Source organism: Colletotrichum siamense (assembly GCF_013390195.1).
Source record: "Colletotrichum siamense strain Cg363 chromosome Unknown KSG_Cg363_contig01, whole genome shotgun sequence".
NCBI classification, from domain to species: domain Eukaryota; kingdom Fungi; phylum Ascomycota; class Sordariomycetes; order Glomerellales; family Glomerellaceae; genus Colletotrichum; species Colletotrichum siamense.
In genome coordinates, this window is record NW_023501014.1 from 2,482,560 (window position 1) to 2,505,539 (window position 22,980).

The following is a 22,980-nucleotide window of genomic DNA, read 5'->3' on the forward strand; positions in this document are numbered from 1 at the left end:
AGAAATCACTCTACGAATAGTGACAACTTCATTATCTACTTGTCTTCGACCTACCACGAAACATCTCCGAGCCTCGACCTACTTCTACACCTTTGTGCCTCTGTTCGAGAACCGCCGACGGTTCTGGTCTTCTCTTTCGTCCTCTCTACCTGTTGACACATACCACCACCTGCCTCTGACTTACACACGTGGTTGACTCCGAAAAGCGAGAATTGTGTTCCACGCAAACTTGTCAACCTTTCGCACGACGCGCTCTGCTAAAAGAATCTGGCCGATTACGCGGCATACACTCGACATCAACCCCCAGCTATGGCGAGGTTACGAAAATGCACACGAGCCACGCTGCTCTCGATCCTCCTCGCCTCGGCTCACGCAGCCTCTCTCCCATCTATCTTTCAACGACAATCGACATGTGCGGCCGAAGGCTTCTCGCCCTGCAGTGGCACCGGCTTGCCCTCGTCCTTCTGCTGCAAGTCGGGCTCGACATGTGTCGCCCTGGCCGGCAACACCACCGTCCTCTGCTGTCCAGAGGGGAGCAACTGTGACCGCATCACGCCCATCAACTGCGCCGTCTCGTTGCAAGACCCCGACGCTCACCCTGACGCCGTGATCAAGACCACGGCTCTCACGAGCAAGCTGCCAACGTGCGGCACGCAATGCTGTCCGTTCGGCTACACCTGCAACGGCGCGAACCAGTGCGTGAAGGACGCAAACCAGACCCAGAAACCGACCACGGTACCGGCTTCCGAGCTGCCCACAACCACGCCGAGTGCCACATCCAGCGTGCCCATCACGAGCGTCACCGTGATCCCAACTACCGTCGCGACCTCCTCCCCCGAATCCACCGCAGCCTCCGCCTCCGCAACCTCGACCGCCACCGCGCCGGCCCAACAAGACGGCAACGACGACAGCAAGGACGAGAACAACAACGGGAGCACATTCCCAACAGCCATCGTCATCGGCGTCCTCTGCGGCGTCCTGGCGGGCGTGGGTCTCGGCGTAGCCCTCCTACTCTTCCTCGCCCGCCGCCGCCGCCGCAACACGACCATCCGATCCGAAAAGAAGCGCAGCGCGGGACCCCGTCCTTCGACGTCCACCTCCTCCTTTGGCAACATCATCTCAGACCCCATCCCCATCTCAGACGCCGCCAACCGCACCGACTTCATCCTCAAGACGCCCTCCACCGTCCACTCGCACAACTCCCGCACCGGCTGGAGCGCCTACAACCACTCCCGCAACTCCTCCTCCACCGCCACGACGCTCGCCGCGCACCAGCAGCCCCCAATCGGCCTGGCCAGGAGCGACTCCGTGAAGCCGCGCACCCCGCCGGATCGCACACCGGAGCGCGCCGGGATCCCCGTCCCGCCGATCCGCGGCATGCGTCCGAACTCGGGCCGGCGCCCGCCCGGCGCGCAGAACCCCCTGCTCCCGCGCGAGCCGAGCAGCGAGAGCATCAACGTCTTCGCGGACCCGCGCACCGTCCTGCGACCCGGGCACAAGAGGCTGACGTCCTTCACGGAGATGATGGAGGAGGCCGAGCTGGGCGACGTGCGGCGCGGCAAGCCCTATGTGCCGCAGACCCCGAGGCAAGTCTGATGGACGACGTCGGGCGTGATGTGGGTTGACAAGTTCTCATGAATCTTTTTATCACTCTTTGTAATTCCTGTTTCTTCTGCCCCCTTATCTACGGTGCAAAGACTTTCGTTTCTATACTATTCTTGAGGGGGATGATGACGGTACATGCTGGCATGGGGATTTGGAGAAAAGATCGCATAGACGTTCGCTTTTTTCTTGCTTTTTAGTCTGTTTGTCATGTGGTTTAGATTGCAGCCAGGTCTCCTCTGGGCAACGAACGGCGTTCTTGTTGATGGGCTTGTGATACATTTGGCGTTTTGTTTGGAAAGGTTCTATTATACCCCACGGTCGCTTTTTTATAATAGTTGTCGGTCACCTACATGGGTTAGGTGCTGGGCCCAGAGTAAATGGAGAGTCTACACATACACAACGTTTTACACTGTAATGTCTCCACGCCTCCAAAGGAAATATTGCGTACTTGCCGTGACTCAGCGGCTTGGTGTGACAACCGACCATGTTCGTCCACCACACTTACTGAAGGCTTCGTTGCCGGTCGAGTATTCATATGTACGCCATCACAAAAGCCGTGTAGATAACGAAAGGAAATATAGGAGGAAGTCGCGAAGAGGATCCGTCAGACGGAATAGGCTTCTTACCCCATTAAGTCTGGATACACACAGCCGACACGGCTGCTTGGTGAACGAGGCAGGTGCGAAAATACGATAGAACTCTGAGAATTTATACATTTAGATTGTGAAAATCTGTACTGAGAAGTGGTATACGCTAAGAAATGGTATCGTAGACCGACGCATGCTGGTCGTCATTGAATACCGACTGTGACTACAGCACGGCTGTCCCGTGGAGTCTAGCAGGTAGGAAGGAAATCTAAAACCCTCCAAATCATCACCATGCTGCTTTTTCTTCCCCGCTAGGTGCCCAAAAATATCAACCAGATTTCCGTCTCTTGACCTGTCCAACTCCAGTGCTGAAATATCAATCGTAAGAGTCAATGCATCCAAGCCAGACACGAGAGCAGATTCGCTGCCCCCAGTGGAGAGCTAGATTCCGACCAAGTCCTCACATAACAACGCACTTCTTCTCTTTCTCTGGTTTGCCGTGATGTTCACTTCGGCTCACGCCCGAGACATCGGTCCACGCAGCAGTGCTGGCAACCTCGGGGTCAATCTTCTTTTTCTTCTTCTTCTTGGAGCCGTTCCATCCTCGCCTCTTCGCGTCTTTGATGTTTTTGGCTGCACTCCGTTCGGCACGGCTGGGTTTACGGCTCACAGACGAATGTGACTGTCGACCAGCTGAAGCTGTCGACGGCGCCTGGAGCCAGGCCGGCATTAGACTCCTACTTCCGGAGGTCTCAGCGGGCCCCGGCGCAGCAGGGTTAGTCGAGTTGACGCTGTATATAGTCTCGAGCCGCTCCACCGTCGGCCTTAGGGGGCCTATTTGCGCCGGACGAGGATGACGAGGAATGGGTGCCAACAAGGGCATCTCCCCTCGGCGATTGGACTGTTGGCGTGTGGGTAAGTCGTAGGCACCCACAACGCCCCCAGGAGTGCTGATGATGAGTGGTTGATCCTCAACGGGCGAATTGTTACCATTGTTCGGTATCGGGGGTTGCTCTGCGCTCAACGGAGGCCCAGGCTGGGGAACGGACGCTCTACGTGAACCGGGCCTACGACTGCCGACAGGAACGCGCTGTACAGAACTGAAGTTACCAGAAAACCGCCGAGGGGGAGTTTGCTGATCATGGTGCTGTAAGCTAGCCAGCTGGTCGGCTCTGGGTGGAGGCGGCAATGTGGAAGCCATAATCATGTCCACACTAGCATTGATCGCGGGAGCCGAGTACGGATGGCTGGCTAACGGATCAGCCTCAGGGCCAAGTTGGGGCCCAGTGGCAGGCTGAGCAGATCTTGGCCATGTTTGTGCGTTCGACAGACGCCTCACTAGGGGTGTATGAGTATCGTCGATTGGCTGGGACATGAGTGGCCCGGCGATGATACCAAGGCCTGCGGATGGAATCTCCAAACCCAAAGAGGGAGGAGACTGGGTTTGATGAATGACTGGTGAAGCCAAAGAATCCTGTGGGGACACCAAATCGGAATTAACCCTTCTGCTCATCGGCGAAATGACTGAAACTTCGCTAACGATGCGTTCGCGTTCATCCGTGGGCTCAGGTTGACTCGGTCTCCTCGCCGCGACCCGAGGAGAATCAGGTGGTGAAACGTCGTAGATGTCGTCCTCATCGTCCACACGAGAGACAGGAATAGACAATGGTCGATCTGAGTCCGCTGTGCGAGGTCGACTCATGTGCGTGGTGTCACTAGCGACCCGCAGATGCTGGCTCGTATTGGCAGGACTGACGCTGCCTGGTTCCTGGTAACTAAGAGGACGAGGAGATGTCTGGGCGAGAGTTGGACGACTGGGCAAGGGCCAGGCTGATCCAACCGTAGGCGCGGCTGTCTGTGTCCTAGATGGCTGGGTCGGGACATGTACACCGTTGGGTGTAATGGCAGCGTTTCGCAAGAAAGACGGCAAGTCGCCTGGGTCTTCCTTTTGGTATGGCGGCGGCGGAGGAACCCAGTTGTCAGCATCGCTCTCATGAGGATGTTCACGTCGGCCATCAGCACGCCTATATTCAACCGGCCCAGCAACGGGAGGCGCGGGGTTGCGACGTCGGTTCATTGCAGCCGCAGTTGCGGCGCGGCGGAGCGTGTTTGTAGATCGAGGCCCATCATGAGCGTAAGGGGCTTCAACGGCCTCTTCTTCCTCAATCATGGAAGCTGTTTCACCTCCTTCGTCCCGGGTAGTAGCAGATGCTGGCTGCTCGACATTGATGCGGGGCGCGGCACCCACACGCCTGGGAACTAGCGGATCGTCGTCATCGTCCTCGTCCTCACCAGTTTCAGGTTCTTCTCTCGGCTGTGGCAGAGGAGGAATTGAGGGCATAGGGTTGCCTCGGATCGCAGCACTGGTGGCGGCACGAATCAAATGACCGCGATCACCCCGTCTCTGTGCTACAGTCCTACGGCGAACAATAGCAACCTCGGTGTCGATATCTCTCTGTTCCTCCTCTAGGACTTCAGGTTCTCTCGTGCCAACTTCGATCTCAATCTCGGTCCTAACGCCGTCCTCAATACCGTAGTCGAAATCAAGCAGAGTGACCCTCCCGCCATCGATAAAGTCGATGTCGTCTTCGTCCACGATGGATTTGGTAGGGGAGATGCCGCGAGCCGCGACGACCAGACGCTCCTGTGAGGATGTTTCGCCAAAGCCAGAAACCCATTTCACAGTGCTCACGCCCTCAAGTTCGGCAATCTTGGCTCCCCAGACAAAGGTGTTCCGCAGCTTGTCGCAAAGCATCTGCCATTGCGGCACTCTAGGGTTCTCTTGCGCTCGCGCAGAGGATGAACGGGACGGAGGACCGCTGTTGCGTCGTCCTTGACCCGTAGAAGATGATGAATCAGACCCAGAAGAGAACTCGGGCACAGCGTCAAGATCTTCTGGTACACCGTACAGCCAGATATCCTTGCCTTGGAAGCCGGCGCTGACCAGGTCGCCGTGATAGGTAGCTGCTGGGAGCGTACACGGCGTGAGTTTCGCTTGAGACGCCGGGTGAGGCTTTGGACCAGTGAAGTATGTCGTTCCGTTGCGCAAGTCGTCGATGCGTACAGCCCTGAAAGTCTCAAAGCTACGATCATAAGTAAAGGTCCATGCTGCCTCCTCCTGACTTGAATCTTGAAGAAGCACGGCATGACTACAATCTCGACTCGTATTGGGGAAGAGAATTGAAGTCGTCCAAAGAGCGCTGATGTTATCATCTGCCATTTGGGATCCGGGGTCGTAGTAGGGAGCGGTCAGGATGACGGTGTTTGGAGGCGATGAGTGGACAGTAGTTCCAAGGATCTGTGTCCCGTCAAAGGAGAAAGAAAGGGAATCGACACCATCGCACTTGACGGCTCTCCTGTCCGTAGGCAATGCGCCTGGATTGACCATCGAAACCTCAATGCCGCCTTCATAAGCTGCAGCCAAAACGGAACCACATGGCGACAAAGCGATCGTGCGTGGGGCATGGTCTAAGATCAGGGACTGTGTGCGGCGGGGAGGTGACGGCTCAAGATCGTAAAGATCGACCTGCATTTCCGAGGACAAGACCGCCAACATAGAGCCGTCGTCCTTTATGCAGGTTGAAACTGGTCGACGCAAGATCTTGAATTCCCTCTTGACGTCTATTTCTTTCCCTCTCATATCAAGCACATAGATTCGAGAAGAGTTGTACGCCAGAACATGGTGACCGCGGGGCGACGGACTGAATTGCATCCCTTCGCCGCCCGGGCATGACGAGGAGCTGATGGAATTGGATATCAGGCGGATAACGGTCTCGCGGGGTCGCAGGTAGGCTTCAAAGAGATTGCGCTTAACTTCTCTGGCAAACAATCGCCTGAGTCGGGGAAGGTCTTCATCCTTGACGTTGGCTTCGCGCAGAGGAGGATGGCTCGCGGAGTAGGATTCGCATTTCGAGAGGTGGAGAGCGTAGAGCTGCGCTTGCTGAGAGACTTGACGCCATTTCGAGTTGAGAAGGACGAGTGAGGCAAACGAGTCGGGGTCGGTAAGCTGAAGAATCCTAGAGCAGGGTGGGTTAGGAAAGGCTGCAGCCTAGAGCTGGGGGACAGAAGGCATACTGCTGGATGATTTCGTCGGGCAATCGATCAAAGGCGGGATCTTGGGAGAGAATGGGAGGTTTCTCAATGGACGACCGCGGCGCCCCTTCCCCACGGATATCAGTGCCGGAGGCCATAGTCAAAGAGCCTCAAAGTTGTTGTCGCAAGTGAGCTAAGAGCGCGAGGGGCGGGTGGGATATGTCATGATGAAATCGTCTGGAGTTGTAGGGCCGGCGTTGAGACGAAGAGAAGGGCAACTGCAGTCTTCTGCAGCAGATGAATGCAGACGGGGAAGACAAAAAAGGCAGAGCAAGGCCAAAGCAGAACTAGAAGCGAACCAGGCCAGCGAGGGCTGAAAGTGAAAGTATGGCGGGAAGAAGAGGGTGGGATCACACACAGATGCATCAGCGTGGCTCGCTCGTTCGCGGCTGCACCTGCGCGAACGCAAGCAAGGTGTGGCGAAGCGACGCTAATGGCTACCTAAAGGGCCATGTCGGGATCTTAAGTCTCTGCCTGCTGGTCCCCAGCAAAAACATCGTCACTTCTTAGCGGAAGGTACCCATCCCCCCTGGGTTGGCCAATGGCGTAGCTCTGCCCCGGCCCAGATCTTCCGAGCCGCCGGGGGGAAACAAACCAAACGGACAGGGGACCCCTTTCCCTGACAGCATCTCATTGTGGTCAGCGCCCCAAGTATCGCCTGTTAGCACACGGGTCCAGGCGTCCTTCTGTCTACTGGTCAGTCTCTGGCCGTGCTAGTCTCTTTTCAACTGTCTTCACATTCTCACCGGCCTAGCCTAGCAGTCTAGCGGCAGAGGGGAACATGGAATTCACACGATAGCACCACCAACACCACCAACATGCATATCATCACACCCACAACTGCATGTTCCTAACCGCCTGTTTATCAACACAGGTTGAGAATTCCCGTTTTACAGGCTGTTGGATGGCTGGAATGCCGCCTTTTGTCACCAACAAACATGTTTTCCGTCTGTCATTGGAGAGCGCTGACTGCCTTCACATGAAAGCCTTTGGTCATCGCCAAACGTGTTTCTCCCGCTCTCCGATCTTGGCACTCGAATGGAAATGTTTACTTCTTACCGCAATTGTATGTACCCTCACCCCAACCGAAGGCCAGGGGTGCTAGGTGTCTACCTCAGACATGAGATCAAACAGTGGCTGTTGGCTTCCCGTCGAACTGCGCCGTGCTGCGTTTCTCTGCGAGATACCGCCTTGACGCGGCGGAGAGGGATTGAAACATGCAGACCCTGAGCAACACCACTGCGATATGCAGGGAGAGAGCCTAACTGAATCAAGTTGAGACCCCAATAATAGGGAAATGTCTTTTCTGCCTACTGGTCGAATCACACAAGCGTGGCATGTTGCAACCAGTCCTCCCTCCAGTCGCCTTTCTCTGCGAGCCACCATGATTCACACCCACTACCTTACCTACCTACAAGTATGTGCGCCTCCACGCCGCCAACCGCCCAGCACCAACAGGAGTCGGCGGCCATTATCAGTCATGTCAAGTCGCCCCTCCTCCACACACGGAGGCCAGCGGTTCGCCGTCGAGACTCGGGATATCCGCATGCGGCTGCGTCCAACAGCTCTTCATGGTGTTCTGGCCTTGCACCACCCTCCCCCAAAGAGCCAACAAGAGCGAGACGCCAAACAACATTCGGGCGAGGTCATGCTGCTATTTTTGGCCGCCGCAATGGATCAGAGTGGGTGCTTCGTGCGGGCCAAGCCGCCACTTGAAGATGCTCCTCGCACAGCGGCAGCAGTAAGACAGGCAGGCGGACAGTGAGAAGATGTAAGACGGCAACGCCCCGTCTTTGTCCAGGGCGGACGGATTGATTGCTGACTTGACGGCGGCATCACGGGACTTCAGCTTTCAGTGTTGGTTGGCATCAAGCCATCTGTCTCGCTTATCTAAGCCACGAATTCTCGGGACCGAGATGAGGTCCTTGCTCGCTGATGGGCAAGCCTGGAGGTCTGAAGCAGGCTGCGCTAACGAATGGACGCGTCTAATCGTATCATCGGTCTCATCGGCTCTATTTCTGTTCGCTTCAAGTCTCCATGTCCATGTTCGCTGGAGACTTCCCCAGTATTTCTGCTTCATCTATGCCACGGTCCCCGGAGAGATTTCCAGTTTTTTTCCCCTCCAGGCCCAACGAAATGCAACAGAGAAAAAGGCAGTGAACCCCGATGGAGGAAGCGATAAGAACCGGCCATAACGATAGCGATCAACACGAACCTTGGCAGAGGGAAAACAGAGATACAGCAAGGATGGAAGCTCGTCCAGTGTTGCTCAGTTGCCATGTTCAGCATCAGCAACAGACTCAACCTCATCTATCAGATGAAGCGCCAAGCCGGCAGCACCCTGCGCGCCGGGGAAGGAACCGTCTGTCTGCTGCGAAGCGTGCCGGGGACTCTCTGTTGCCAGTGCAGCAGATTGCATTGCGTCAAACTCTGTTCAGTCGAGCTTCCCGGTTGAGCAAACCTTTCCCTTCCCACCTTCTCCGACGAACACCTACCTTACAATGACAACGCTTTTTGGTAGTGTAGGTACAGCGGACGGCCTGGCTGCTCCGGGCTTGGAGAGATGAAGATGGGCCTTGCGGGTCCCTCGTCGGTGAACTGCTGCCGTCCCGTTGCCGAATAGAGCCAAAACCCGGCGTCTTTAGGGCATCCTGTTGGCTGTCGCTCCAGTGTTTCCAGTGGCTCCCGTTCGGATGTGCCAGGTTCTGGAAGCCAGATCACCCCCTGTAGACCGACATGTCCCCTGGCGACGTCACTGCAGCTTCAACTTGGCAGTGCAATGACACAGGCGGCCGTGCCCCCATCACTTCTGCAGAGCGTGGCTTCCCAGGTCTAGCTTCGGTTTCCGCAGAGTGCGTGTGCCAGTGTCGCAGAATACCTGTACCTTACAGCGAGCGTATCGATCGACTCGTCGACAGGTGAGGAACTGTGCAGTAAGCAGGTAGATACCCCAGTGAACCCGCGTTCCCACTTCCCGTTGGCAGCGGGCCAAAGTACCGTTCCTGTCAACAAAGCCATTTCTTGGGGACTGCCAAGGTTCAACCCTCCACCTTGTTCTCAGAGATATCATCGCCAATTCCATACGTCTTGGCCCCTATTTTCTTGGTTCTGCCGGGACGGGAAAAATCTAGCAAAATCACCAACCGCCCAACATCAACGACTGAACGAGGCTCGTGTACGTCCATCTCATCGGGGCCTCATCTTCGGCGTCCTACCCGCGCCATCTCACCCGCTGCAGCAAGTCTGTGAGACTGGCACGGATCCCTCCTCGGAAACGACATGCCGCCGCCGCTAGCTTAGACTCTGCCTCGCAAAGCTCGCTCTCTCTTACTCGTCCAGTCACCCCGCGCTGCGCTTCGCTCGGCTTCCTCAAACCCCTCATGAGCTGGTTTGCTAAGTGCTTCGGCTCCTCTCACGTGGGATACCAGCTCTTGGACCATATGACCTGGAAACATGTTCGCCCAAATTTCAACCCGGCCTTCGAGGGGAAGGGATTCCTCAACTGGAGGAAACACTCTGTCCCGCTCGCCATCGCCAGCATGATATTAGCTGCCCTCACTGTCGTTCTCTACTTCAACATCCGTGAATACATCGGCGCGCGGGATCAGGTTCGATTTCCACTTTTTTCAAAGAATCCTCCCCGCGCATGTGTGGAAGCTAACACTGCGTGACAGCTCAACCTGCCCAGGGTCGCGGTTGATCTCGGCTACGCCAATTATTCAGGAAATGTGCTGCCAAGCGGGGTGAATCAGTTCCTTGGGATGCGCTATGCTGCGCCCCCAATAGGAAACTTGAGATGGCGAGCACCACAAGATCCAGAAAAGAAAGAGGGCACAACAGATGCTATCGAAGTGAGAATGTCCGTCTGCTTGGTGTGTGCTGTGGCTGACCGCATCTCACTCAGTTTGGCTCGATTTGTCTCGCAACAGACGCGTCTTACCCCACGGCAGGACAAGATGAAGACTGCTTGTTTGTCAACGTTTGGTCGCCCAACAACACAACACCAGACTCGAAACTGCCCGTATGGTTGTTCATCCAAGGTGGAGGTATGGTGACCCTTGAAGGCTGTCGTTGCGCCGTCGATGCCAGAGAGTGCCCTGTCTCACTCTGTCCTTATGCATGGACCAGGTGTCGAAGGTCACTAACACCACCTAGGCTACACCTCCAATGCTAATCCAAACTGGAACGGCTCTCAAGTGGTTGAAACTTCAGGCAAGAACATCGTCTTCGTCGGCTTTAATTACAGAGTTGGTTTGTGGGGGTTTCTGGCGAGCGAGCGGGTACGAAAAGATGGCGATCTCAACGCTGGACGTAAGCTTGCACAAGACATTACCGTGGAAACCAAAGCTGATGAAATTTAGTCCTCGACCAGCGACTGATGATGAAATGGGTCAAGACTCATATTTCCAAGGTGAATATCAGTTTCACCTTCATATCAGCATTGGTTTGGCTCACTTTTGCAGTTCGGCGGTGACCCGGATCACGTCGTCATTCATGGAGTCTCTGCAGGCGCCGGCTCAGTCGCCCTTCATCTCACAGCACACGGCGGAAAGGATGAGAAGATGTTTGTGGGAGCCATGGCCGAATCCGTATTTTTCCCCGCCCAGCCACGCGTGAACGAGCTCGAATATCAATTCAATAAGACGACGGAGAACTTGGGCTGCAAAGACGAAAAGGATCAAATGGGTTGTTTACGTGGCAAGGACATTAAGGCGATACAGGAAGCCAACGCAGGATCGCCATTCCCCGGACGACAACTGAACCCGCATTTCTACTGGACCCCCTGCATAGACGGAGATCTCATTCAAGACTACCCATACGCCATGTACGACAAGGGAAAGTTCATCAAAGTCCCTGTGCTCTTTGGGACTGGATCGAATGGTGAGTGTTGCGTACGGAGGAGGCACAAGTTCTCATGCTCACCGATACTTAGAGGGATCTGTCTTCGCAGCAAACGTCGAGACTCAAGATCAGTTCGCAAACTTCATGATAGATAACTACCCGAAACTCGGTCAGAACCAGACCGACACCATGCTCGAGAAGTATCCTATTCTGCCCGCCCTGCCGAACCATAACGCCTGGTTTCCCTCAGCGAGCCAAGCATATGGCGAGACGACTTTCATCTGCCCGGCCAACAACATCCTGAACGCCTATGCTGCCTCGAATCTCTCGAGCGCGAGTTGGTCCTACCGATTCAACGTGCAGGACGAAACGAACACCGCCTCCGGACTCGGCGTCCCGCACGTCTTCGAGGCCCCGGCCATCTTCGGCATCGACGCCTGCCCGACGCCCGACAGCTTCCGCACGTACAACAAGCCCGTAGTACCTATCATGATGAACTACTGGATCTCGTTTATCCGCAACCTGGATCCGAATGTGCACAAGCTGGCGGACACGCCGGAATGGAAGACGTGGGGAGGCAAGAACAATCAGTCGCGACTCGTCTTCGAGATCAACAACAACCGCATGGAGAACGTCGACGACGGCCAGAAGGATCGATGCGACTTTTGGAAGGGTGCTGCGGAGGTCATGGAGCAATAGACACACGGCACGGATTAGAGGCATAATGACCTGAAGGTAATGAGGCGTTTACATACGGGCTACGGTGCACACGAGAGAGGATCGGCATTTTTCTTTTTCTTTTTGGATTGATACCAGCATTGAATCATGGCCTTAATGTGTGCTTAGACTACAAGAGGCATAATTCCAGCCCCTTTACATGTCCGGATTTGCAGTGAACTGCCCACAGCTGCTGGCTGATGTACATCAGCACATCTATTGCACGAAACTGTTCTGGGGTCTCTTGGCTCACCGATCATGACAGCCATGGTGGGGTGAACATAAGCCAACCCACACAACCCGGGCACAGATTGCCAAGGGCTGTGCCGCAAACGCCCAACAACAATTCGTCAGGCGGACACCTATGTTGCCTTTTTGTTGGCCATGCCTCAAGTTTGTGGCAGTGTTTTGCCTTCATGTGATTGAACATCTTCGTCATCCCCGGCAACAACTAACACGACGACATTTAACAATTGTAACTTAACGTCTCCGAGACCATAACACACCCAGCTTCCGAATCCCGCAGAACACATAAATCGGCCCTTGCAAGAACTCTCCTATAATGCTCCCAATCGATTCTAAGCGCAAGTCTCTGGATGGCGCCACACTCTGTAGCACCAACGACTCGGCGAAAGGCGAGGCGACCAAAGACTGCCAAACGGACGAACGTAAGCGGAATCCCAGGCGTGAAGATAACGGTACGTCAGCTAGAGCATGACTGCATTACATCTAGTAGACACTGACAGGCGATGAAGACTCTTCGTTGACAGGAGACGTTGCGGATCTTCGCCGAGGCCTACTCGTGCACGAGGAGCCGGAACGTCGCCGGAGAAGGCTGCGTGAGCGGGAAAAAGATGACAAGGCGGAGGGAGGAATCTTGGCTCTTGTGAGTATTCCGTCAAGTAACATACCCAGTTCCATGACTGACATCGGCGTGTAGTTGTTTTGCTTTGCTGGCGCAATGTACTTACCTTGAACACTGGACCTGGGAACTTATTCATCCTCAACCTTGCGGGTGGCCTCTGTCACATAATCTCTCAGGAAAATCAGGCATGGCAGTATCTTTAGCAACCTAGGATGTGCACATCAGATGGTTGCATGTAGCAAGACAAACCACAAGCCTGAGAGTCGTATCGAAAATAGGACGCTTTGCAATAGAATTACATTAATAGAGCATATACAACGCAGAGTGTTCCTGCGTAACCCATATTTTGAGCCAAATCTACACCTCAAACCGACAACTCCTGACGATGTCTCGAATCACCCAGCATCTCAAGAGGCGTAATCTCCATCTCACCCGCAAGATCCTTCGACTCTTGCGCCTCCCCCGGCGGCAGCCCCGGTGTCGGCAGAACCATCGTGCTCGGAAACACAAACGTCCTCCCGACACCATCCGCCGACCCCCCTGCCGGTCCGCCCCTGGAATCCAACCCACGGCTCCTCCGCCTCTTGCTCGACCGCTTCCACAGAAACGCGAGGCCCGCCACAATCGCCGCCGCCAGCGGCAGTCCGACCCCGAGACCCACCCCGAGACCGACAGTCGGCGACGCCCCGCCTCCCCCGCCATCACTCCCGATCCCGCCGCCAATCCCGCCCGCGCTACCCGTAGCGGCACTCCCCTCGGCCGTCTGGGCGGATACCAGCACTATCGAAGTGAACAGCGCCGTCGGGGTCGACGATGTCGCGGCCGTTGTGGTGTCTGGGGTGGTGTTCGCGCAGGTGTACTCGAGCTTCAGGTCCTTGCCGTCCGTACAGGAGTTCTGCACAGAGAGCGTCATGTTGGCTTGTTGGTCCGCAGGGCAGTCCGTCATACAGCACTCAAAGTCGCTCAGCAGAGAGGAGCCCGCGCAGGCGCATTTCGTCTTGCACGAGTCGGTCATGTCCACCAGGAACTGCGAGAAACAATGAACCTGTAGCACGGGAAAAGAATTCTGTCAGCTTAACCATCCCCATCCTGAAAACACGGAAAAACAAACAGTGCTTGACATACATAGCATGGCGTGGCAGCCGAAGAAGCAGACGGCGAAGCAGAGGTCGCCGTACTCTGCGATAACCCCTGCCCCGCCAGGGCCGAGACCAGCAAGATCGGGAGGAGCATCATGGGGACGGGATCATGAGAATAGGACAAACACAAGTAAACAGACGCGACGACGAGCAAAATATTGCCGAGCCAGGGATCCTTGGGGTGTTTATACAATCGAGATGAGAAGGATCGCGCCTTTAGTTTGAAGCTAGCCCAAGCGGCTGAAAGGAGGTGAGAGCGACAAGCTTTGACGGTGGGCTTTCACGATGCACCGGTCGACGCCACCATCCCGGCCCCAAAGAACCCCGAGCGCCTCTTGTCTGTATGAACGTCTATTCATCTATGGTAATCATACGCAATGGCATTGTCACTGCTGCTGCTGCGGATTATTCCCTGCGTGATACTTCCGCGGTGGAAAACCAGTGGTTCTCTCCTTTGTCCCTCAGCGGCTTCGCAGAGAGGCGCAGCTCTAGATGATATATACTCGTCTTCTTCTATCGTTCGGAACTTGCCCCATTCGGCAAGTCGCCTCGAATTGAAGCAACGGCAACTTATGTACCGGCAACAGGTTGTCCCAATCCTATGCTCGAAAACAGGACAGGCGCTATCGTTGTATAGTGGAGTTGCTGAAAGCAAAAGAACAAGTCTATGGTGAACAGTATCGCATCTTGCAGCGATACTACTTCTTAATTGTACAATCCAGCGGGGAAAAGGACGATCTCAAGCATGGTCGTCTTTAATACCCCAACTACCGACGAGCGCCATGGCCTTGTCGTCACCTTTAGCAAGGCGATCATCCTGTAGCGTATCCGCGAGACACTGCCACGGGTCGCGGCTCCCACCCCACTTGAGGAGCTTCTCCTTGAGCCTCTCGCCGTTGGCGCGGTCCAGCGCCTTGCCGTCCGCGCCGGCTTTGAACACGACCCTCCAAACTCGCTCAGCAAGCACGCGGTCAAAGACGTAGCTGTAATAGGTGCTGCCATAGCCGTGAAGATGGCCGAAGAAGCCTTGCCAGCAGGTGCCGGGAGGATCAGGGCCGCCCTGGGCATACTGCCTCTGCAGATCATGGTAGACCTTTGTTGAGTTGAAGGAGCCTTCGGTGACTTCCGGGGCGTGATAGGACTGGTCGAGAAGAGACAGAAGAATCTGGTTCTCGGTGTCAATGCCCTCGAAACGCTTGGCCAGGCGGATCCGTTCCGCGACCATTTTGTAAGGCAAAGGTTCATCCGTCTTCCAATGACGCGCGAACAAGCCAAGGACTGATGGGTCGGCGGCAAAATGCTCCATCAGTGTGGAAGGGAGCTCGGCAAAATCAGTGGCACATCTCGTGCCGGCAACGTTCTGAAGCTTCGTGCGGGCAAGGATCGAGTGGATGGCATGACCCATCTCATGGAACAGAGTCTCGACTTGATAGTACGACAGTAGCGCTGGTGCAGAGCTGTTTGCATCGTGCTTGGGGAAGTCGCAGACCAAGGCGATCGTTGGCAACTGCATCAAGACGCCGTTCTCCTGTAAGCTCTCCATGCCATCGTTGGCAGCTTGCTCGGGTCTTTCAAACTTCGGCAAGTCAGACGAGTTGTGGTGCAGGTCTTCCGCTGCCTCCTGGACCTCGTAAGGAGCAATTGCACGAGAGCATCGCACCGTAAAGTGAGCAGGGTTAGGCGACTTGTCCTCTCGGAAGAATAAGTCGCAGTACAGAACTGCGATCAAGTCGCCAGTATCAGTAACAACGTCCAAACGTCGCACATCTTCGTGCCAGGTCTCGCCTGGCTGCGACTCCATAGGTTTGAACGAAATGCCGTAAAGACGAGTGAATAGCCTTGACATGCCCTGCATGACGGTGCCGATCGAGAAGAAGGAGGGAAGGTGGTCAGGGTGACGAACGGGAAGTCTCATTTCAGCCCTCACGCCATCCATTAGGAAATCCTTGTCCCAGGGATGGATCTGAGTAGACGTGCTATCAAGGCGGGTCTGCTTCAACTTCAACAGGTCTGCCATTTCCGCCTGCACCATGGGCGTGTTGTACTTTTGCAGCGCGTGGAGAAACTGCAACACTGCACTGGGGGACTTGGCCATCATCCTGTCTTTCAAGGCAAGATGGGCGTAGCTGGAAAAGCCGGCCAGATTCGCCAGCTCACCTCGCAGCTTCAGCATAGTCTCCAGCAGGTTCACGGTTTGCTTCGAAGCAGTGCGCATCGCTGTGAAAACTTCCTTTCGGGTGTTCTCGTCCTTGACGCTTCGGAGTGCGGCCTGAGCTTCAGGCCCGGTGGTGGGGAGGCGCAACTTGCCCCTCATCGTAAGTGCTCGAGCGATGCTGGGATACAACCCATAGAAATTGGACGATGGCAGCACAACTTCCCTCTTTGCAGGGGCCATGTTCGAGACGAAGGCAGATCCAACCTCACTAATCTGCTGAGAGAGGTCGACGAATCGGTCACGTTCTTGCTGGGGGAGGTCGACGGCCGACTTCGTAAAGTCCAACTTCAGTATCTCTGCCACCGTTCTCTCCTCCTCCGACCAAGCCGCAACAACGTCGGGTTTTGCCATCGCCTTCACAAGCTGGTCGCTCAACCCAGTCATAGTGTTGAGTTGGTTCATGTACTGGTATACCATGGACCAGGCCCCTGCAGCTGCTTGCTGGAACCTCGGGTCAGGGTGCGTCATTCTGACAAAATCTGAGAGATCGAGGACTCTGCAGAGCAGGTCACTCAACCGATCCAAGTCCTTGACAATGTCCTGATACTCGGAAGCAGTCGACGCATGGAGGACTCGATGGACAATCTTTTGCGCCTTGTCCAAACTTCGGCGAGCAAATACGTAAAATCCATTTGGGCTCGTGAGGTATCGGTTCTTGAATAGGCCGACGCTTGGGCCAGCAGCCTTGAATGCTTTTGCTACACGGGAGGGAGAGTCGAAGAGTTCCCGCAGGATCGCATCGTCAGCGTTTCTACCCGGGGGCGCGTGGTCGGCGGGCAGACTCGAGGGGGCGGCGCCGGAGGCGGCGGCCATCCACCGGCGCTGTTGGCCGCGGGAAGCTTGTCGAACACATTGAGTGCAGACCCAGAGGCCGCGGTTTGGGGGTTTGAACATTATGAAAAGCCCTTCGACGTAAAGACCATAACTGCTGGTCGGGGCAAAAGATCTAGTTGTAAGGATACAAGGAAATGGGGAGTTGGGTGAGTTCGGATCTGTATCCGGAATTGTAGAAATATGTTTGGGTGAAGTAGAATTGCCGGCAATGCGATTAGTTGCGCATGCGGGTGCATGGACCGAATTTTTGTGCAAGGTTGTGCAGGTGCTCAGGTAGGTGCTTCCAGGTTTGGGCGAGGTGCATTATCGAATTCCCGAGCTCCGGAAATAGCCGCAGCGTGGGCCTGGAGACTTTCCTGTACATCATACTTCCAAATATTCTCGCGAGGCCAACATCCAATTCCCTCAATCGACCAATTGAGTGGACCATGGCTGCTAGAGTGTTGCTACAACGGGTAAGTCGTGGTAACCTGTTGCTTCATGGTTTACTCGACAGCTGACATGGAAGCAAAAGCGCGCCGCGCCGTTGGCAGCGACCGTCGTGATGGGATTCGCCCTGGCTCCCCGGACTGTCCATGCTGAAGCTCCCGAGACCGCCCAGGTATATCCTCAGTCGGACTCCTAGTCAATACGCACACAATGCTAACATGTCCGCAGTCTAAGAAGCCGATTTACGACGAGCCGGCGCCTCTCCCGACCAGCGGAACCCTCCCTCCCCCTCCCCCGACGGAACAGCTCCCTCCGGCCGAGGAGCCATCCAAGCCCCGAGGACCTACGCCTACCGAACGTCTGGCCGTCCAGATCGGCAAGGCCCGCTTGGGTCTGTACCAGTACGCCGTCGGCGCTGAGGATGCCGTCAACCGCACGATGGACCGCGCCTTCAACCTCGAGCAATCCTTCACCAGCACGATCGCATCCCTGGCACCTCCCCGCGAGAGCGGCGAGAAGCTGATGCCCGGCGCCATCTACGTCCTCGTCGCTGCCATGGCCGGCAGCATCATTACCCGCAACCGCAGTGTTATTCTCCGCGCCACCGCGCCCTTGGCCCTTGGTATCACCGCCGGCTGGACTGTTCTGCCCATCACCATGGGCAATGTTTCCAACCTTGCCTGGAAGTACGAGCAGCGCTTCCCTGTCATCGCCCAGGGACATCTCCAGATTCGCCAGAGCATCGAGGACAGCTTGAGGGCGGCAAAGATTCACAGCCAGATTGGTGTACGATATGTCGATGAGAAGGTCACGGATGCTCGTGAGACTGTTGAGGACTGGGTGAAGAAGGGCAAATAAAAGAAGGGTTGGGACTGTATCATAGAAGCAGAAGCGGCCAGAGCCGCTGCTGACGGTTCCTTTGTAATTCCACAAAATTTATCATCATGAAGAAATGTGCTTGAGTGAAGTTATTCGGCTTCTTAATATTTCTAGCATTGTGGAGCTCCTGTATAAAAAGATCTAGTTTTCCCCATCATCTGTGGCCGGCCTGCCAAAGCGGTATTTGTGATATTTGTGTCGCTATGCTTTGTTGTTACCCCCCTAAACGCCTTCGATGCGAACCATCTCCCGATTAAACGTCAAAATCACCATCTCATGTCTGCAAAGGGACAGCCGCTTTTTTCGACTCAGCAGCGGCAGTGACCCCTCGCTCAGACATCTTTCGGGATGTCTGGCTGTCCCGGCTCGCCTTCATGTTACCACCAGCTGCCATAGCACTGGGGTTGGCTTTCTTTTCAGCTTTTTCTGGTTTGCCTGAGCCCTCTGGATCGATGCCCTTGTCCCAGTCTGTTTGTCGAGCAAGATCCATGAGATCGTCGAGACCAAGCGCTCGGCATATTTGGGTGTAGGTCTTGCACTGGTTCATCTTCTGGTACATGCCACTCTTTCCGGGGACGATCTGGCACAACAAATACTTGGTGTTGCCAAATTTGTTGGCAACCTCCAAGGCATACTTGACGTACGTTGCAGCGACCTCTTCCCACGATGCTACGCCTCCGTCGACGCTCGCACGGAAGCAGCTCGAGTTCGCCTCTGCAGACGTAGCGATCATGGCGCCGTCGACGGCGTACTCCTTAATGAGGTCCACGGCATGGTCGCGGCCCTCGACGTCGCCATTCATGATACAGGCAACGCCGAACTCATGGCAGATTTCAGCGACCATGCGGAGATCGTTGCGGATTGCGCGTTCTCTGGGGCGCATGGGAGTCGTTCGGCAGTGAATCGTCAGGCCGGTAATGCCAGTGGCGCATAGTCTCCGTACCAGAGCTTCTGTCTCCTCGGGGGTGGACAGCAGACGGATCTTGACGCTGATGCCAATTTCAAACTCGGGCATGATGTTCGTGACAAGAGCTTCCAGAATGGCGCAAAGCTTGTCCGGAGTCTTCAGCAAGGCCGCGCCCATGCCGCCGCTGATGCTGAAGGGCTTGGGGCAGCCGGCGTTGACATCGATACCGGCCACATCCGCCGCAACGAGCCTTGACGCTTGAACTGCAAGCTCAGGGTCGGCCGTTCCGATTTGAAATATCAGCTTGCCGGCCTCTTTTTCAGGGAGGGTGCTGAAGATCAAAGCTTCGGGATTCGTTTTAGGAGGGTTCTTCTGGCCAAAGGAGGGGACCTTGGTCCAGTCGATCGTATTCGTGACGGGATTTACTCGGCGCGTGGTGCCGATCATGGCTTTATCGACAGTCTCGGGTCCTATGTACTTGTCAATTGAGTCATTGTGCTTTTGCGTGTTTGCGACTTACCCCAGACCAGGTCGGCACCGTAGTGCAGGGCTAGGAGGCGAGAGGGGAGTTCGCCGGAGCGGACCATGGGCGCAAGGACAATCTTGCCCCTGTAGTCGACCCCGCGGCGGGGGATAGGAACTCTCTTGATCTCGGATGCCATCGTTTTGAGGATACTGCGAACCGACATGTCAGGGACAGATATTATGCCACATAGTCTGCGACTGGAGAAGATGTGAGTCTTGCGCGCGAGGATCTTCTATGCGGCGATGCCTTGACGGGTTAGCAACGGAGAAAAGTGACAGGCTGTGCCTTATCGATAAGCGTCTATCGAAATGGACCCATTTAATCTTTCTTCAACATCGAGCTCACGACATTGGAAGGTCTCATTCAATCCGACCCTTTGCCCAAGACTCTGCATTGCTTAATTTGATTGGCGTTTTCTATGATTCTCTTGTCTAATATACTATTCCTCCTACAGGTAGATTTGGCCAGACCCGAATCAGTAGAGTTAGATTATATGCAATAATAATAATAGTCTAGGGCAGTCTTTTTTATGTACACCTCCTTCTAGAACGTAGCAGCTACTATACTTCGCTTCTCCGTATCATGACAGACTTTGCAGGTGATACTAACAAGTGCAGTTATAATGACGAGAACAAACATAACGAAGATATAGAGATTGCCAGCGAACGACCGCTTCTACCATTCCTGTTACATCCTCAAACGCCAGCAACTATCATATCAATACACGCGGAGTGTTGGCATGAAGAGACGCAGACGGTCTTGAAGAAACAGCTTTGAATGGGCTTGATGAGCTTGGGTTTGTCCGGGCCAAATCGTTGGGGAGGACCTCAAGGTGTCATAGCTCTCACATGTGAAGCTGGAATGTCGGTCAGTAGCTGACTCCATGCCGCAATTCGACTCGGCATGTTTGCTGGCTTCTCGTGTGCAAACCAAGATGTACAGCTTTGCCACCTCACAGGAACGGCTCAATTGGCTTCATATCCTTGCTGTACTCGATATAGCCATGACACCTCATGGATACTGCGTTGTACATTCACTGTCCAAGATGCGGTGGAGGGGTAATTGAGGGGCAGTTTACAGGGATCAGACAATAGCGCCTGAGGCTGGTAAAGATTTTTCGGCAAGGTTGCTGTCGCGACAGAGGCCCCAGACACAGAGAGGCAGACCCAGAACGCAGACCAAGAGGTTCTCCCGGTTTCTTCCCTTGCCTTGCTTGCCCCGTTGTATCAACAGCAGACTTGCAGCCCCGATTGCCGCGTGTACGGCGCAGTGCCTCTAAATCCGAAGGTGAGAGCTCCAGCGCCCCTCCCACCGCAGAACCACCGAGCTACCGAGCTCAACAAGACCTGAGAGTCCGGCTTCGTCTTCGCCTTAGCGTCTGGCGCACCTCTTCTCTCCCGTCGAACCTCGGATGCAGACACCGCTCACAGACCGACTTAGCAGTTATCCCCTCTGAAGACGTGTGCTGTAACAGAGCTTAAACCCCCTAATCCCCATCTACCACACCCTTCCCTTCTTCCGTCTTTCCATTCACCCACTGTATACATGCCGCTCTTACGAGGCATTAAGCTGCAGCCAACGCTCACCAAGACACGTCTCTTCTCAGCGAAGGCACCCTCCGGCTCAGGCTCAGGCTCGCTCCCAGGCGTCGTACCGTCCGCCCGACCCAGCGCCCGTTCCACCCTCTCACCTCTGTCCCCGATTCAGGCCCCGTCCCGGGCCAATCACTCAGCAACCCTGGCGGCACGCACCAAGCTAACAGCCGGGTCTGCTACCCCTCCCCCTCCATCCCTCCTTGCATCATCCGCCAACCGCAGCACCCCTCCTCCTCCATCACAATCTGCTGCAGCCGATATTAAATCCAAAATTCCCTCCCGGCGCACTGCTCAGATTGCCCGCCACTTCTCTACCATCTCCAAAGACTCTGACCCGAGCCTGCACAAGCAAGACACCACCATGGCTTCTCAGTACTCCGTCCGCAAGGTCGGTGCTCCCAACACCCTCGAGCACCGCGTCTACGTCGAGAAGGATGGCGTTCCCGTCTCTCCTTTCCATGACATTCCTCTGTACGCCAACGCCGAGCAGACCATCCTGAACATGGTCGTCGAGATCCCCCGCTGGACCAACGCCAAGCTTGAGGTATGATTGACTTTCAACCCCTCAATGAATCTCATGTATGCCGCTGCCTTTGTTGGCAATTGCAAACATTGTTGATTCCAATCGGGGAGAGCAAAACATACAATGGACATGTGGCGCTGACCGACACTTCGAACACAGATCTCCAAGGAGGAGCTCCTCAACCCCATCAAGCAGGACATCAAGAAGGGCAAGCTTCGCTACGTCCGCAACTGCTTCCCCCACAAGGGTTACCTGTGGAACTACGGTGCCTTCCCCCAGGTACGATAGCTCGCCGTCTCAAGAACCGCTGAACACAACATTGTCTAACCCATCCCCAGACCTGGGAGGACCCCAACGCTGTCCACCCCGAGACCAAGGCCAAGGGTGACAACGACCCGCTCGATGTCTGCGAGATCGGTGAGCTTGTTGGCTACACCGGCCAGGTCAAGCAGGTCAAGGTCCTCGGTGTCATGGCCCTTCTCGACGAGGAGGAGACCGACTGGAAGGTCATCGTTATTGACGTCAACGACCCCCTGGCTCCCAAGTTGAACGACGTCGAGGACGTCGAGCGCCACCTGCCCGGCCTTCTCCGTGCCACCAACGAGTGGTTCCGCATCTACAAGATCCCTGACGGAAAGCCCGAGAACCAGTTCGCCTTCACTGGCGAGTGCAAGAACAAGAGGTTGGTCTCGATCATGACTTGATTTGTTTGGACAATGGCTAACATATCGCGCAGCTACGCCATGGACGTCGTCCGTGAGTGCGGTGAGGCTTGGGAGAGACTCATCACCGGCAAGACCGCTGCCGGCTCCGTCTCTACGTAAGTCCATCTTGCGACACCTGGACAAAACCCTTTGAAAGAGCACATCGACTAACCATTGCCTACAGCGCCAACGTCACCGTCCAGCACTCCCCCGCCCGCACCGCCCCCGAGCAGCTCCCCCCTCTGCCCCAGCACCAGGAGCTCCCCGCCGAGAAGATCGACGCGTCCATCGACAAGTGGTTCTTCATCAGCGGTGCCTCCGCATAAACGTGCTCAGTGCCGGCCTGTGCAGGTACGAGCGGACGCCTCCTTCTCCATGGAAGTATTGTCGCTTTGCTAGTAAATGCAATTGAAAACAAAATCGAAGACCGATTGTGAGGAGGCGTCAACTTAGAAATACCAAAAAGTAAAAATTCCACACATGATATCAGATCCAATGCGCGTGAGATCAAGATGAGCTGG

At 55.4% G+C, this 22,980-nt stretch overlaps 8 protein-coding genes across 8 annotated transcripts; 5 read left to right on the plus strand and 3 right to left on the minus strand.

Moving 5' to 3' along the window:
• Window positions 1-309: 309 nt before the first annotated feature.
• CGCS363_v000635 (uncharacterized protein) lies at window positions 310-1,596 on the plus strand (the record flags this gene model as incomplete). Its single annotated transcript, XM_036632484.1, has 1 exon — window positions 310-1,596. One exon carries the CDS (start codon window positions 310-312, stop codon window positions 1,594-1,596), a length of 1,287 nt encoding a protein of 428 aa, XP_036502730.1.
• A 1,056-nt stretch (window positions 1,597-2,652) lies between these two features.
• CGCS363_v000636 (uncharacterized protein) lies at window positions 2,653-6,382 on the minus strand (the record flags this gene model as incomplete). Its single annotated transcript, XM_036632485.1, has 2 exons — window positions 2,653-6,208; window positions 6,267-6,382. The coding sequence occupies 2 exons, from the start codon at window positions 6,380-6,382 to the stop codon at window positions 2,653-2,655; spliced, it is 3,672 nt and encodes a 1,223-aa protein (XP_036502733.1).
• Window positions 6,383-9,664: 3,282 nt separating this feature from the next.
• On the plus strand, window positions 9,665-11,825 carry LIP1-2 (Lipase 1; the record flags this gene model as incomplete). The annotated part of the gene is made up of 7 exons (XM_036632486.1): window positions 9,665-9,892; window positions 9,959-10,135; window positions 10,189-10,330; window positions 10,440-10,595; window positions 10,646-10,695; window positions 10,748-11,165; window positions 11,218-11,825. 7 exons carry the CDS (start codon window positions 9,665-9,667, stop codon window positions 11,823-11,825), a joined length of 1,779 nt encoding a protein of 592 aa, XP_036502732.1.
• Window positions 11,826-12,405: 580 nt separating this feature from the next.
• Window positions 12,406-13,751, plus strand: CGCS363_v000638 (uncharacterized protein; the record flags this gene model as incomplete). Its single annotated transcript, XM_036632487.1, has 4 exons — window positions 12,406-12,541; window positions 12,599-12,729; window positions 12,784-12,806; window positions 13,112-13,751. The coding sequence occupies 4 exons, from the start codon at window positions 12,406-12,408 to the stop codon at window positions 13,749-13,751; spliced, it is 930 nt and encodes a 309-aa protein (XP_036502729.1).
• Window positions 13,752-14,586: 835 nt separating this feature from the next.
• Window positions 14,587-15,072, minus strand: CGCS363_v000639 (Mitochondrial intermediate peptidase; the record flags this gene model as incomplete). The annotated part of the gene is made up of 1 exon (XM_036632488.1): window positions 14,587-15,072. One exon carries the CDS (start codon window positions 15,070-15,072, stop codon window positions 14,587-14,589), a length of 486 nt encoding a protein of 161 aa, XP_036502728.1.
• A 2,252-nt stretch (window positions 15,073-17,324) lies between these two features.
• MIC26 (MICOS subunit MIC26) lies at window positions 17,325-18,183 on the plus strand (the record flags this gene model as incomplete). Its single annotated transcript, XM_036632489.1, has 3 exons — window positions 17,325-17,351; window positions 17,411-17,497; window positions 17,554-18,183. The coding sequence occupies 3 exons, from the start codon at window positions 17,325-17,327 to the stop codon at window positions 18,181-18,183; spliced, it is 744 nt and encodes a 247-aa protein (XP_036501557.1).
• A 295-nt stretch (window positions 18,184-18,478) lies between these two features.
• On the minus strand, window positions 18,479-19,773 carry CGCS363_v000641 (tRNA-dihydrouridine(20) synthase; the record flags this gene model as incomplete). The annotated part of the gene is made up of 2 exons (XM_036632490.1): window positions 18,479-19,581; window positions 19,632-19,773. The coding sequence occupies 2 exons, from the start codon at window positions 19,771-19,773 to the stop codon at window positions 18,479-18,481; spliced, it is 1,245 nt and encodes a 414-aa protein (XP_036501558.1).
• A 1,820-nt stretch (window positions 19,774-21,593) lies between these two features.
• Window positions 21,594-22,785, plus strand: ipp-1 (Inorganic pyrophosphatase; the record flags this gene model as incomplete). Its single annotated transcript, XM_036632491.1, has 5 exons — window positions 21,594-21,776; window positions 21,915-22,034; window positions 22,094-22,437; window positions 22,492-22,575; window positions 22,644-22,785. The coding sequence occupies 5 exons, from the start codon at window positions 21,594-21,596 to the stop codon at window positions 22,783-22,785; spliced, it is 873 nt and encodes a 290-aa protein (XP_036501559.1).
• Window positions 22,786-22,980: the final 195 nt, after the last annotated feature.